We start from the raw sequence: 15,342 nt of genomic DNA, 5'->3' as shown, positions 1-15,342 counted from the left end.
GGCAGGGCCTTACTGGGACCTCCTAACACCCAGGGGAGGCCAACCACTTTCTGGCAAGGTTCAACTCTCTGCAGCGGCCAAGTCTGGGCAGAACCACGTCCCGTCCTGGGCTTGGCAGTGGCACGCTGGTACCCACCGAAGGTGGCTGCAAGGGAAGCTAGAGAGGGAATCCCTCCCTTCCCTCCAGACCTATGAGAAATCATTGCCTGCTGTGGCTGTGCAGGTGCACCTTGCTCTGTGGAGACAGCCACAGGCTGACATCAGGACAGGCGGAAGGACTCTGTCTCGCCTTCCCCAGCCCCTCTTCCCCACAGACCTGCACTGTCACCTCGGATGCTTTTTTTGATGGATGCTTTCTCTCCCAGACCTTCCCCCCCCGGCCCCACCCCCAAGTGGGTACGGACACACTGGCTTTCAGCTGACCAGGACACTCAGCTCAGAGCAGTGGACCAACCTGCCTCAGATCACACAGCAGGGAGGCAGGAGCCAAGCTCAGCCTGAGTCCACAACTGCAGGATACAACCAGGGTGGCTGTCCTGTACCCTGCCTGCCTGGGCGGGGAAGGCACTGAGCCCTCAGATGTTCCTGTAGCACCCATGGGGCCATGATGGCAGCTTGGATGGCGCCACCCATCTAGGGTGGGGACCTCGGGCCTCAGCTCCCTCTGTCCCTCATCCCACAGAAACGTCTTGCGGAAGCTCCTGACACAGCCCCAGCAGGCCAAGGCCGACGTGCTGTCCCTGGAGGAGATCCTGGCCGAGGGTGTGGAGGAGAGCGACACCTCAAGCCAGGGCAGTGGCAGCGAGGGGCCCGTGCGGCTGAGCCGGACACGCACCAAGGCCCTGCAGGAAGCCATGTACTACAGCGCCGAGCACGGCTACGTGGACATCACCATGGAGCTGCGGGCGCTGGGTGAGGCCTCACGCGGGTGCACATATGGGCGACACAGTTGCTCTTTCATAGCCCAGACAGGGCCACAGAGTGGCCGAGTACAAGGTGGTGGCCTGGATACACCCAACCAGAACACCCTGGGCCCTCCCCCATCTGCCACCCCCTGACCTGCCACAGGACAGAGTGGGTGCAGCTTCCATCCATAATGTAGCTGTGCTGCCCAGGGCCCCTTGACAGCCCGTGCTGGGTCAACAGGGTGCGCTGTGACCACAGGGTGCCTTGAGTGACTGCTGCCCCCCTCCCCAGGTGTCCCCTGGAAGCTGCACATCTGGATCGAGTCCCTGCGCACCTCCTTCTCACAGTCACGGTACTCGGTGGTGCAGAGCCTGCTGCGGGATTTCAGTTCCATCAAAGAGGAGGAGTACAATGAGGAGCTGGTGACTGAGGGCTTGCGACTCATGTTTGATATCCTCAAGACGAGCAAGGTGAGCATGGCCAGGCGGCTCTGCCCTGCACTCAGAGTACCTCCGGTGGCAGAGCCCACAGCCCCAGATGTCTGGTGGCACAGGCCAGAAGCCACAGATCCACAGAGGCTGGCCAGGAGGGCCCTTTTGGGGAAATCACTGCTGTAATAGGCCTCTCGCGCACGCCGGCCCTAACCCTTGGTAATGAAGCACAGGGAATGCACCTGCATCTGCAAACAGCAAGTACACCCATCCCACTGTCGCCCCTACAGAATGACTCGGTCATCCAGCAGCTGGCTGCCATCTTCACCCACTGCTACGGCAGCAGCCCCATCCCCAGCATCCCTGAGCTCCGGAAGACCCTGCCTGCCAGGCTAGGTGAGAGGCTGCCCTCACACCCCCACACCTCGCCCCGTCTGCTCCCCAAGTCCTTCCTCCCGCCCACTTCCAAGGACCAGACCTGGCATCATGCCATCTGTTCTTCACCTGTGTGTACCCATGCCCAGGACATACCCCCAGTCCCTGGCGACCTTCTCCATCTCTGGCTGTTTCTCACAGACCCCCACTTTCTGAACAACAAGGAGATGTCGGATGTGACATTCCTCGTGGAAGGGAGACTGTTTTATGCACACAAAGTGTTGCTGGTGACAGCTTCCAACAGGTAAAGCAGCCTAGGGACACCGGTATGGCCCTCTCCTCTTCCCCTCCCCCGGGGCCAGCGACCCCAGTGTCCCACCAAGGCAGTGCTCCTGGTGATGAGAAACCAGGAAGGCCCTGCAAGAATCCAGTGTCCTGGCTACAAGTGGGGTCAGGTCCCTGTGGGGCAAGGGCAGCAGGGACAGAACAGGGATCAGCCCAACACGATGGGACATGGCAGAGTCGCTGGGGGACACAGCAGTGAACTGTCCCGCCAGCTGGTGGGCAGTGATGTGCAGAAAGTACATTTCAAGCCCCACCTCATTTAGTCTCCTTCACTGCAGATTCAAGACACTGATGACCAACAAGTCAGATTCTGAAGGCGACAGCAGCAAAACCATTGAGATCAGTGACATGAAGTATCACATCTTTCAGGTACGTGGATGTTGGAGGGCTGTTCTACCCCCAGAGCTCTCGTGGGCCTTGTCCAGCTGGGCCTGGAGGACAGCTCCGAGTTGGTTATGCCCACAGCATCGGGCATGTAAGGGCACACACACAGTACATGAACCTGTGTTCTCAGCTAGCTGGGCCCCACCCCTCCCATCTTAGGATCTGCAGCCCCCTTCTCCTGAGAGTCCCCCCAGCTCCCCAGAAGGGGCTGCGAGGAGCCCATCCAATGGAAAGTCTCTAGCCTGGCTCTTCAGCACATGGACTGCTACATCATGGAAAGTCCAGTCTGGGCACGCAAGGCCGGGGAAGGGGCCCTGGCTGGGAGCTCCTTTTTGCCGGGTGGTGACTGGAGGTCTCCAGGCTGGGGGGGCCGGGGGGGCTGGCTCAGGGCTGTTCCTTCGGGGGTTGCCATGCAGCCAGGTGGCAGCTGGAGGCTGGGAACACCAGAGCCATAGAGCCTCATAGAAATCTAAGGAGCCCAAAGTCACATCACTCCTCTCCTGCTCCCTTGAGCCATGTACTTGGCACATACCCATTTCAGGGACTGCATGGAGAGTTGCCCTGATGGGGACAGGACAGAGATATGCTAAAAGAGCATGAGGAAGCACGGGGGTGGGGCCTAGGGGTACTTCTCAGCGCAGAGAGGCGTACTCCAGGCCCTGGACCTGGGCTTCCGGCTCTTTCCAGGGAGCCAAGGACCCAACTGATATTGCCACATCAGAGTCCTGGGGCAGATGAGAAAACAGAGGATAATAGCTCTCAGAGGGACACTGGTTAGCCAGTCGTCCCCCCCACCATGGGGAAACCCATCTCAAAAAACCCAGCCTGGGCCCAGCACAGTGGCATAGGAGCTAAAGTCCTCGACTTGCAAGCACCAGGATCCCATATGGATGTTGGTTCGAATCCCAGCAGCCCCACTTCCCATCCAGCTCCCTGCTTGTAGCCTGGGAAAGCAGCCAAGGATGACCCAAAGCCTTGGGACCCTGCACCCACATGGGAGACCCGGAAGTAGCTCCTGGCTTCAGATTGGCTCAGTTCTGGCCATTGGGGTCACTTGGGGAGTGAATCAGCAGATGGAAGATATTTCTATCTTAACTTTGCAATGAAATAAATCTTAAATAAAAATAACAAGAACATCTGAGCCTGCAGCAGCAGGGGACCTTGCCCACACTGCCATCCTGCCTTGAGCCAGGCCAGCTTCTTGCCCCAAGGCCTCCATTCCCCCTGGGCACACAGCCTCCCTCCTCCTGAGTTCCCGGGCTTTTCTCCTGGCAGGGAGTGTCCGGGGATGAATGGCTTCCAGAGGTGGAAGGGGAGGCAGGCTGGGGAGTGGTGCGGCTGAGGGCTCGCAGGCCTGTGCACTGACCCAGGGCCCCTCTGTGCTGTAGATGATGATGCAGTACCTATACTATGGAGGAACGGAATCCATGGAGATCCCCACCGCCGACATCCTGGAGGTGAGGACAGGGCCCAGCTGCCCAGTCAGGCCAGCTCTGTGACCCCACTGGGGTTGGGGGAAGGTCCTCTCTCTCCACCTGATGAACTAATGACGAGAGAAGATGCGAGAACCTGGGCCAAAGCCAGCAGCAAGCTAGAAAGGGACACCCCCCTGGGGGAGGCTCTGACCTGGAAGGGAGCTGGGCCTCACTCTGACCTGGTCACCCCCAGCTCTGAAGTTCACGGAGGCCACTCAATTGGCCCCATGGCCTCCCAGGACCAGAATTCCCTTCTGACAACTCTCCCAGAGCAGAAATTAGCTAAGGCCACTATCCTCTGGCCCCTGCCCCGAGGACAGCAGGGGGGCTTGGAGAAGTAGGGCACATGCCGGGAAGCAGCTGCGCTGCCCTTGAGCACCCAGGCCTGGCCTTGCCTCTTGCAGCTGCTGTCTGCCGCCAGCCTATTCCAGCTGGATGCCCTGCAGCGGCACTGTGAGATCCTGTGCTCTCAGACCCTCAGCGTGGAGAGCGCCGTGAACACCTACAAATATGCCAAGGTGAGGCTTCCACCACCCCTGGGCCCTGCTGAGCTGCGGGCGGACAGGCTGGAGTAGGAGATGCTGCAGAGGGCAGTGGAGGGGCCGAGAGAGGATTTGCAGCACCTTCCCTTACCCCTGAACTTGGGATACCAGGGGTCCCGGTGCCCGTGGCTGCTTAGGAGTTCAGCTTTGCAGCCTAGTGCGTCTCGGCTCTGCCACACCGGTCAGTAGCTGCGCCTTGCTGAGTCAGCCCATCCCATGGATGTTGCCTGAGCTTTCTCCCCCAGCTCCGCCCCAGGCCCAAGGTCAGCCGCCCACCTCAGATACACCACAGGGACCCCTCCTGTCCTGGCCTTCATGCTCTACTTCACGAGGTTCTCCCCTTCTCCTCAGCCAATAGGGCAGCGGGGCGGGGTGGACAAGGGCATCTGCGCTCTTCCTCACCTCGTCCCGCCCCCACAACACTTGAGACAGCCATGCGCTCTTCTCCTTGCCAATCCTGCGTTCGACATCTGATGTCCTCAGGCCTCCCGAGCGACATACCACCCAGCTGGAGGACACCTTGTTTGGGTGACTCTGTGGTCTGTGTGCTCCTTACTCTAGAACAGCAGCCCTAAGAGACCGCAACTTCAGCACCTAGCCCCAAGGGCGGGCCCTCACTGTTTGCCGAACTAACAGCTACTGGGCTGGGCTTCTGCCACGTGCATACTCACATGCCAGACACCTGATGCCACTGGCGGTCTGTCCGCCTGCCCTTGAGAAAGGAGTTTCCAATCTAGCAGGAATGTCCAGTTCAGCAAGGGGGACACTGGCAGTGATAGGAGCCCACACCAGACTTGAGTGACACTGCTGGGATCTGACCCCACCCTGTCCCTGGAAGGACTCCAGATCATGGCCTTACCCTTCTCCTGACCTGCCCCACAGATACACAATGCCCCGGAACTGGCCCTGTTCTGTGAGGGCTTCTTCCTGAAGCACATGAAGGCCCTGCTGGAGCAGGACTCCTTCCGGCAGCTCATCTACGGCCGCAGCAGCAAGGTGCAGGGCCTGGACCCACTGCAAGACCTGCAGAGCACACTGGCCGAGCGCGTGCACTCGCTCTACGTAACCTCGCGTGTCTGAGCTGCACTCCTCAGCGGCGACCTTCCTTCCAGTAAGGCAGGTGTGCCTTGAGCCCACCTGTCACGAGACAGGCGCCACCCTCAATTCTGGAGCAGACTGTTGTCTGGTGACAGCCCAGAGGGGATCTGCAGCCAAGAGATGGCCCTTCTCCCTCCCCACGCCCACACAGCTTGCACCCTGAAGGTCACACACACTCACCCTTCATGCAGCAGGGCCTGGTCCATGCTCCCACCAACCGTGGGGCTCAGCTAGCTTGGAGTGCTGGGTTGTGGACATCCCAGTGAATGTGGCACACCTCCTCCATCTGGGCTCCAGGTTGTAGAATGCAAATGCTGGTGTTCCATTCAGGGTGAAGGGCAGCAAGACTGGGCCATGGTCAGGTTTGCTGGGGACTCACAGGGGCCTGCAGGCGGCTGTCCACAGGGCAGCTTTGACCACCCTGCTGGCCTTGGGAACCTGGGCCTACAGGGGTACTCGCCTGGGGCTGGCTGGGCCCAGGGTGGCAAGGGGAGAGGGTGTTTGATGTAGGAGCCTAGGAACCTCAGCTCTTGTGGTTGCTGCTGGATTTTTTTTTTGGGGGGGGGGGGGTTCACACTAAGGGGCTGATCCTGAAACCTTACCCAAACAAGTTTGCCTCGGCAGGCTCAGACAACCCAACCTGGGCCTCTCCCCATGGCTGGGTCTCCTTAGGTAGTGGGGCTCACATCTTTGATGGGGGAGTCTTGGCTCCTGGAGATACACAGCAGGTGAGGAGCCTGGAAGCAGGCCACCTTCTGCCCGGCCCCCTACCTGCCTGCCCTGGGGGAGCCACAGCACCAGGCCCCACCCGGCCTATTTATGGATCAGACACTGCGAGGGCCTTGGGACAGCCTGCTCTGGGTGGGGACTCCAGCTGTCTGGCTGCACCTTAGAAACTATTTATTCACCAGAAGATCCTGGTGTTCCAGCAGGTGGCACTGTGCCCACCTGGGAAAGCCCCTGGGGCTTGCAATCCTAGGAAATATTTTTTTTGATGAGCTGCTTGAGCTGGATGTACAGAGGAATAGGTGTTATTTTATTGCTGTAATATTGTATGATACCATAACTGTACATTAATGTCACTCACTGTAAATCTATGATTTTATTAACAATAAACAGTCATTAACAATGACCTTGGCCTCATGGCTCCCAGGAGAGGGTTGCTCAGAGTTCAGAGGTGGGGAGGGCCCATGAAGATCATGGATAACCCAGGGCTGACTCTGGGTTACTCAGGGCACCCCACCCTCTTCCCTGGGGCCTTAGCCTGGTTCCCCTGCAGGTAAGAGGGGGCAGAGTAGATGAGACAGAATAGGTCTCCTTTAGTAAAGGACAAAATGCCAGGTAATGCCAGGACAGCGGCAGGCCTTTCTCTGCAGCAGTGACATGGGAATCACTGTGGCGACTAGTTTCCCCAAGTCCTTACGAACCCATGCAGAGGGGCCGGTGTGGTGGCTCAGCCGGCTAATCCTCCACTTTGCACTGCCAGCATCCCATAGAGGCACTGGTTCTTTTCCCTGTTGCTCCACTTCCTATTCCACTCGCTGCTTATAGCCTGGGAAAACAGTAGAAGATGGTCCAAAGCCTTGAGCAAAATCCTGCACCTGCGGAGGGGGTTCCTAGCTTCTGATCAGCTCAGCTCCAGCCATTGTCGTCATCTGAGGTATTAACTTTTTATACCACAAAACTACACCACACACCAGCAAACGCACAAGAAATTTACTCTCGGTAGCCACGGCCAACCAGCAAGGCCAGCACTAGCACCTACCAAAGCTGTAGGCCGCCTCCCTCTGCTGTTGTCTACAAGAAGCAAAGGGCATCCATCCCATCTGACTTCATTGCCCAGAGACCTTCCAGTCCTCCCTCCTCGAGGCCTGCAGGCTGGCAGAGCTGTAGTAATAGCCTAAAGATAATGAGCCTACATTTTTTCCAAGGTGACGGTCACTTCTGCCCATCCCCCACCCTAGCAGCCCCTTTGTGTCCTGCCTCCCTGCCTGCCCACTGCTGCTGCTGCTGCTCCTCCCCTGGACTGCTGGCGCCAGATGAGTGGTAGGAGCAGAGGCAGGCCAGCCTCCCCACCCCCTAACCCAGTCCTGGGGTGGGGCAGGGGGGCCGCTCAGGAGGCGTCTTTGTTTCCAGCTTGGCAGTCCCCTTCCCCATCCTGGTGACAGCATTCATAGCTAGCCCATGTGAATTCACCCCACAAGTGACATCGCCTGACACAGCCGAGCTTTACAGATGTCACTCAGTCTGGGGGCCAGATGGTGAGGTCTGGGGGACGCTTGCCTTTTCAGCCTTGAAGGAGAACCCAAGAACAAGACACACAGCGCAGAGCTCTCACCAATGAAGACACAGGCTCTGCACATCAAAGAGCCTGGCTGCACACCGCACAGGGGACCAGGCCACTTCAGAGCCGGCAAAAATGACTGCAAAAGTGCTCGCCGCCCAGAAGGCCCAAGGTGGTTTCAGAACACAGCCAGTGCCTTGGCCATCTCTGGGCTACTGTGGAACCAGGCAGCTGCTTGGATTAGCTCCAAGGGGTGTGCCTAGAACCCAGGGCAATCCATTCAAGGGGCAAGTGCTACATACCAGGCACCCCTCCCAGCTCTTCTCCCATATTCTACTCCGCCCTCTTCTCACCATGGCCCTGGCAGGTGGCACCACTCAGTGCTCATATTCCATGGATGTGGAAACAGAGGACAGGCAAGTCTTGGTCTACTTCCTGTTGCTAAAGCTGGGCTGTTTATATGGGGCTGCCTGTAGTGCCAGCATCCCATATGGGCACAAGTTCATGTCCCTGGATGCTCTACTTCTGATCCAGCTCCCTGCTTATGGCCTGGAAAAGCAGTAGATTGTTCAGATCCTTGAGATCTCTGTATCCATGTGGGTGGGAGACCCATAGGAGACTTCTGGCTTCAGAATGGCCCAGCTTGGGCCATTGCAGCCATTTGGAGAGTGAAACAGTGGATGGAAGAACTCTCTAATTCTGCCTTTCCATAAGTAAGTGTCCTAGCTAGTCCCATCTGACACCTCACAATGCAGAATCAGTTTCAGTGGAGACACACTAACCACAGTAGTGTTCAAGGTCAGGGGGAGGGCCAGGGCAGAGCCAACCATACAAGCACTTTCACCTCCGAGGCCCCCTCATCTTGAGCCCCAGGGCAGGGCCAGCTGAACAGACACTGGGACCAGGCACTGGACAAAGGTTTCCTCACTCACAGGTCATGTGCTTGGGTAACTTATGATACCATGGTGGGGAGGAGATGCATTTAGCCTAGCAGTGGAGGGGCCTGGGTTTCAAGCTCAGCTCCAGCCCCCGACACCAGCACAACTTCCTGATAACAGACCCTGGGAAGCAGCAGTGATGGCTCAAGTACCTGGGTTCCTGCCAGCTGCGTGGGATACCTGGAGGCAGGTCCAAGCTTCTGGATTTGGGACATCCCAGCCATGGCAGGCCTCTGAGGAGAGAACCAGATGGGAACACGCGCTTTCTCTTAAGAAACACAGCTCTGGTTCAACCGGTCCTCTCTGGAAGGCAAGCCTGGGCACCTACCTAAGAGGCCAATGATGCCCTCCATGGAGCTAACAGCATTCCTGGGCAGAAGCTGTGGACCAAAAACAACAGGCCCCCACACCCAGGATCCACCAGAGAAAAGGTACAACAACCAAGTGGTGGTGGTGGTGGGGAGCCACAACCTGCCTCTCTCCCGAGAAGGGACTAGAGTGCTTAGCACTTGGCCCAGGAGCTTCCCTGTCCTTCAGTCAGACCCCACAAACCCAATTAGGGACGAGGCCTGAGGAATGCTTCCATTTGGACCCATGGCATAGAAATCCAAGAAACTCAAGCCACTGGTCCTCTGTCCCCAGTGACTGGGAGGGGCTGGGTTCCTTCTAGGAACTAGGAAGGCAAGGAGGGGCAGCCTTCCTGGCCTCCTTTTCCCTCACCAAGCCTCCCATCCCCAGTGGTCCCCCTTGTCCCACAGTCCCTGGGGCAAGATGCCCCTGCCAAACCCTTGGCCCAGACACCAACACCCCCAAATCCTACCTGGCAGCATGACAGAGAAAACAGCAACAAGCCATAGGCACCGCTGTGGGACTTGCAAGCACTGGCAGGTAGAGAGGGGTCTTTCCAAAATGTTATTTATTAAAAATAAGTTCTCCACACCTCCTGTCTCCAGCTGCCAGCCAAGGAACCTGTTCCAGCATTTCCACAAACGGATGAAATAGTCTTAGGGACTCAGATGTCATATGCGACTTAAATTAAAGGCTTGGGCAGCACGGAGTTGGAGCCTGGAGTGGCAGAGTGTAAGGTGCCAGGAAGCCCAGAGCACTGACAGGGATGGGCCACAGTCCCCGCTGCTCCGGGGTGTGTGGCCAAGTCCATGACGCTGTCTCCTGCAAGATACCCTGAGTTGTGCCCTTGAGATCATGAACTTACAGGAAAGGAGGGTGCGGACCAAAAGGAGCAAGGCCTGGCAGTGCCAGGGGTTTGCCCAGCCACACAAGTTCTGAGCAGACCCGCTCAGGAGCCAGCCTGGCCCCGCCAAGGGCCATGGTCGGGCCTGCAGGTTTGCAGGGGCCTCCTGTTTCATAGACCGCACTTGGCCATTCTGAGAGGTCCCTCACTACTTCTTCCGCTTTGATTTCAGATCTTTCTTGTTCCTCATCTCTCTACTTTTCTTCGACTTCTTGTTCTGTTTTGGTTCTTGTTGGGTATCCATCTTCCTTTTCTTGTCACTGGAGGAAAAACATGAGAATGAATGGAAACTGCACAGTTGTGGTCGGCTCCACATTCTGGCCACTTTGTCTGCCAGGGGTACCCATCCAAGCCTGGCAGTAAGGGCACCTGGGCAGGAGCTAATGTTCTCAGCAGCCCTACCTGGGTGCAGGCATGGCATAGGGGGCCAGGGCTGTCCCTAAGCACTGGCCCCTGCCCTAATCACACTTAGTCTGCCCAGGATCAAGTCTGTACCTGGGGAGCTCGCCAGGGCCCCGTGCGCCCCACTGAGGACCACAGGTACGCAGGCAGCCCCAAGGAGCTGCCTCCCAGCACCAGGCCAGCCGAAACCCGACACACTGTCCCAAAATAGACAAGGCTCCGAGGAAAACCCTTCACGACTTTCTGATGGCTCTTGCTATTTATTCCAGGGCACTAGAAGAAACCCAATAGAGCAATAATTAGCTCAGGCTACACCCTACAGCTGGTCACTGATGCCTCCCTGATGGACTGACATCGGGACCACTCAGCATATAGCTCCTTCCATCACAGCACCATAAGGGTTGAAGGTTCTCCCCAAGGACGTTGGGTCATGGAGACAAATACTTCTCTGCCCAGGAAGAGCGAACACCAAGGGCGCCACAGACCTTTCTGTGAACAAAGCCCCTCTTGGGGAAAAACAAAAGTAGGCCTCAAAAATTTCTGTGGGGCCGTATTGTGGAGTAACAGGTAAAGTCACCCATTAGCTGTGATGTCAACATCCCACATGAGCAGCATTTAAGTCCTGGCTGCTACCCCTCTAATCCAGCTCCCCGCTAATGTGCCTGGAAAGCAGCATAGGATGGCACAATTGCACTCACAGAAGCACCACCTGGCATTTGTGGCATTTAGCAGTGAGCTAAAGATCTCTCTAGCTCTTTCAAATATATTAAAAAATAGACTTTTGGGAACCCGGCACGGATTGATTGACTAATCATCCCCCTTCAAAAGCCAGGATCTTGTATGTGCGCCGGCTCATGTCCTGGCTGCTCCACTTCCCATCCAACTCCCTGCTTGTGGCCTGGGTAAACAATCCAGGACGAACCAAAGCTGTCCTGGCTTAGAGGAAGACACAGAGACACAGAAGAGACACAGAGGAAGCTCCTGGCTTAGTTCAGGCTGTTGTGGCCATTTGGGGAGTGAACCAGTAGATGGAAGACCTTTCTCTATGTCCCTCCTCCTTTCTTTAGATCTACCTTTCTAATAAAAGCAAGTTTTAAAAACATACATATATTTTTTTGGCCCTCAAGTCCATGAACTACCACATACGCTCGGCAGGCTCCTCACCAGCACCACAGAGCATGGAGCTGCTGCCTTCGCGGCTAGTGTGCTCCCCTGGCTTCTCCCATCCAAGCACTAACCAGGCCTGACCCTGCTTAGCTTCCGAGATCAGTCGAGATCGGGCGCATTCAGCTATGGCCATAGACTTCCCCGGCTTCTGTTTTGGTCACTGCTCCCATGGTCCAGGCTTAAGGCTGAGGCCATCACAGACCCTGGGCTACCCAGCCACACTGCCGACCCCAGAAACAGGACACAACCAAGCAGGCTCACGTGCCATCTACTGGCACTCCCAGGAGACAGGGCCAGCAGTGACGGCATGGCCTCCAAGATGCCAGAGTGACAGAGTCTTCGAAAGACAATGTTGTGTGTCTGCAACCTAAAGTGTCTGGGATCACAAGGCTTCCTCTTCCCTAATGTTCCCAAAGCCATCAATAAAGCGGGCCCACTGGCCATCCTGCTCATGCCGGAAGCATACTGTTTCCCCGAGAAGCCCCAAGGTGGTTTGTAAGCCTCATCTCCAGAGGCCCTGGGCAAACCCCGATGCAGGTGCCAGCCCCAGCAGCCATGTCTCTCCCCACGATGCACTTCTCTGCAGCTAGGAGCTGGCAGTGAGGGGTTTCAGGCAGTGTAGGGACTCCCTGTGGGTGGTTTGCAGGCCCAGAGCTCTTTGTAATACTAGTGTACTATCTGCCAATTCCATGCTCATTCTCAGAATGTCTGGCTTCCCAGGGACTGAGGACATGGGATAAAGCAACAGAGTGCCAATATATACAGAAGCAGATGGGAGAGCCAGCTGCTTTCTAGGACATCACACAAAGATTAGCAAAAGCATAAATGCAAAGCAATGCCACTCTTATTCTTCTCCCTGAAATTTTTATGAAGAGTATTTTTCAAAGAGCACCAGGATACTGCAGTGAGTATTGAATACATACTGCTAAGTGTTGCAGTGTGCACAATACAGATGGACATGATGATCCACAGAAACCAAAGTCACCAAGGGTCTCTTTTAAGACGGAGACTCACAGTTCTGAGAAACACTGGCTTACAGGAAGAATGGGCCAGCAGTTCCAACCCACAGACAGACCTGGTTGCAATTCTGGCTCTGTCCCTTGCCCACTGGGAGCGTGCTTATTACTCCCATACTCCCACCTGAAGCCATGGCCATGTCACCCTTAAGGCAAGGCCGGTGACAAGAGCCTTCCTGCTGCTGCCGTTGTCAGTGGCTCTTCAGCCCCTCTGCCTCCCTGCCAGGCTTAGGGCCCTGGGACAGCAGGTGGATACAGGGAGGAAAGAGACCTGGCCTGACCTCCGGGAAACATGCTCTCAAGGCAGCAGCAGCCAGGCTGTTCCCACAGAAGAACGAATCAGGACTTTGTCCCCCGTCACCCTCTGCCCCAACCCCCCAAAGTCCGGGAGAAGTGGAGTGGCACCAGCCCCCGTCAGACATCACAACAGACCCTCACCTCTTAAGGCTGACGATCGAAGCATTCTGGCCAGCTTTATTCAAAACCTCGTTCCACTCCTCGTCATCCCCACGGATGATGTACCTCAAAAGGAAGAGATATGTCACACCCAGCAGAGGGGACCGCTTACATAAAAGCACGACAGGGACAACACTCTCACTTTTTGCCCTGAAGGCCAGGTTGAGCTACATCGGCCCATAGACAGGAGGGAGACACAGGAGGCTTGGCCCCACTGGGCAGAAGCGTCACAGGAGTGGGGATGCCAGGCCCGCTCTGGCAGCCGCCCTCCCAGCTTCAACCCTGAGCACAGTCACTGACCACCAGAAACCTCCGGCTCGCTCTCCCTTCAGCTCCCACACCTCTGGGAATCTGTGCTGTGCCTGTCCCCTCTGCCCTGCGTCACCTCTTCTGGCCTAGCAGTCCCAGCCATCAAGCTTGTAACTTAGCACCGCAGTAGAAGCTACAGCTCAATCCCCTGCCGAGACTCCTGGCCATGTCCACCTCATGCATCCGCAGCCACCATCACTAAAGGCTTGGCAACAGGGAAGCAGGCACTGAGCACCACAGGAATCGGTGCATGGGGCGGGGCAGACAGCACAAGCTCAAGTGAAGAATCCTAGTACACTGGAAGGTTCTAGAGCAAGCTCTTTTCTTTGTGGTGCCTAGAACTTTCTTTAAGCATTCACATGCAGAAGCTTGACTATTAATGTGCTCACACACCAGTTTCCCTTTGCCCCGAAAGTATCCTGACAGGGAGGCTCCCCAAGGGGTGACATGGAATCCTGGGGAATCCAGACACCCAACTGCCAAGGTCAGGCAGCAGGGGTGGTCTGGGGAAGCCACATTTCCTGCCACTCTGCCAGGGCACCAATGTGGTTCCGAGCACCTGCCTCAGAGCCTGGAAGTTCTGGTGCCACAGGTGGGTGGGGCCTTACTGGGAGAGGTCCATGTCCTTCAGCTTGCCTACTTCCTTTTGGTGCTTCTCCTGGAACTCCTTGGCCGCTTCATCCTGGGTCAAGGAGCAGAGAGAGGAGGTGAGAGGCAAGGAGGGAGGGCAGCAGGGAAACACAGGCCTCCTCCAAGTCAACTCCAAGGTCCCCACAGGCAAGCCCGCACATTCAAGCATGCCACAGTAGTTCACAAAGCCCTTGGCAAGAGCGTGAACAGCAAGTTTCAGTGCAAAACAGTTCAGAAATCCATGCACTGTTGCTTCACAAGAAAATCTGCTCTTGCCCATGAACTTTCTAAAGATCCTGCATTTAAAATACGCACTTCCTACGTTACCAGAAAGGACAAACAAAACATTCACACCAGCAGATGGTGGGGCCCTGCACTCACACACTCGGCAAGAAGCATGTATGGGCAGGGAGATACAGGGAAGAAACCCTGGGCCCAGGGCACTCTGGGGATCCAGTGCTGAGCTAGGTGGATGCAGAGGACTCTTCCCTGGGGCAAGGAAGACGCAGACCCCCACAGGCCAGGAGCAGCTGAGGAAACCCTGGGGTCTTTGGCAGGGACGTACCAGGTCATCACTCAGAGTCTTCATGGTGGGCTCCATGACCACATCCTTCACAGCCACCATCTGCTCCTCAATGGCCTTTTCCTGCACGTCATTAAACAGCTACAAAAGACAACATTAAGAAGCTGAAACTGAAGGAGCCGCAGGGGCCCAGCTGACTGGCATTCAGGGTCTGCAAGAGCTGGGTACTTCCAAGACACAGAGTGCTCTCCAGAGTCCAAGGATACAGCTGTTCTTAGAGCCCAAGAACAGAATGCACCTATATGAACTGCCTGTGGTACTCTCGCAGGGAACACAGAACTATACTCAAACAATCAATGTCCCGTGGTGAGAGTGCATGTGCATGATGTGTGTGTGTATGCGCGTGAGCATGTGCAGGCACAGTGTGACGATCCGCAGCACATGCGGCCAAATGGCAATGCCCTCCTGGGGAACAGGTGAGTCCACGAGCTTACCTTCACCACCTTGCGGATAATGCGGTTGAACAGTCCCATCAGCTGGCCCGAAGGCAGCTCAATCTCCTTTTCCAGCTGCTCCACAGACTTGTGTTGCAGGCCAATCCCCAGGAGGAGAGCCTAGAGGATGGAGAAGCTGCTGCGGTGACCCCAGGCCAAGCTCTGCCCATTAAAACCTACTGTGTTCCCTGATAAACACTGCTTTATAGCTGCAGTAGGGCTCAGGCAACGTTGTAATGGGAGAACATGGGGTGCAGCTATGGCTCCCCAACTTGCCAACCTCATGGCTACACATGCTTCTTGACGCTGGAGTCC

General features: G+C 56.5%; 2 protein-coding genes across 3 annotated transcripts in view; one reads left to right on the top strand and one right to left on the bottom strand.

The window, feature by feature from the left end:
- Window positions 1-5,723, top strand: part of ABTB2 (ankyrin repeat and BTB domain containing 2) — a 156,331-nt gene extending 150,608 nt beyond the window's left edge. Inside the window, exons 10-17 of the mRNA XM_040980080.1 lie at window positions 683-912; window positions 1,198-1,376; window positions 1,628-1,733; window positions 1,914-2,016; window positions 2,336-2,426; window positions 3,830-3,898; window positions 4,321-4,434; window positions 5,341-5,723. Of these exons, the coding sequence (XP_040836014.1) occupies window positions 683-912; window positions 1,198-1,376; window positions 1,628-1,733; window positions 1,914-2,016; window positions 2,336-2,426; window positions 3,830-3,898; window positions 4,321-4,434; window positions 5,341-5,538 (1,090 nt within the window). The 3' untranslated portion in view covers window positions 5,539-5,723. The remainder of the gene's footprint in view (window positions 1-682; window positions 913-1,197; window positions 1,377-1,627; window positions 1,734-1,913; window positions 2,017-2,335; window positions 2,427-3,829; window positions 3,899-4,320; window positions 4,435-5,340) is intronic.
- Window positions 5,724-9,676: 3,953 nt separating this feature from the next.
- Window positions 9,677-15,342, bottom strand: part of NAT10 (N-acetyltransferase 10) — a 39,672-nt gene continuing 34,006 nt past the window's right edge. For both annotated transcript variants that reach the window (XM_040980078.1, XM_040980079.1), the window contains 5 exons: window positions 15,028-15,147; window positions 14,576-14,674; window positions 13,989-14,062; window positions 13,054-13,137; window positions 9,677-10,290 (listed from right to left, as the gene is read on the bottom strand). In XM_040980078.1, the coding sequence (XP_040836012.1) occupies window positions 10,179-10,290; window positions 13,054-13,137; window positions 13,989-14,062; window positions 14,576-14,674; window positions 15,028-15,147 (489 nt within the window). In that variant the 3' untranslated portion in view covers window positions 9,677-10,178. The remainder of the gene's footprint in view (window positions 10,291-13,053; window positions 13,138-13,988; window positions 14,063-14,575; window positions 14,675-15,027; window positions 15,148-15,342) is intronic.

The sequence above is a fragment of the Ochotona curzoniae genome, unplaced genomic scaffold (genome assembly GCF_017591425.1).
Source record: "Ochotona curzoniae isolate NIBS_2020 unplaced genomic scaffold, NIBS_Ocur_1.0 contig_3432, whole genome shotgun sequence".
Taxonomy (NCBI): Eukaryota; Metazoa; Chordata; class Mammalia; order Lagomorpha; family Ochotonidae; genus Ochotona; species Ochotona curzoniae.
This window is presented reverse-complemented; position numbering and strand designations above follow the sequence as displayed.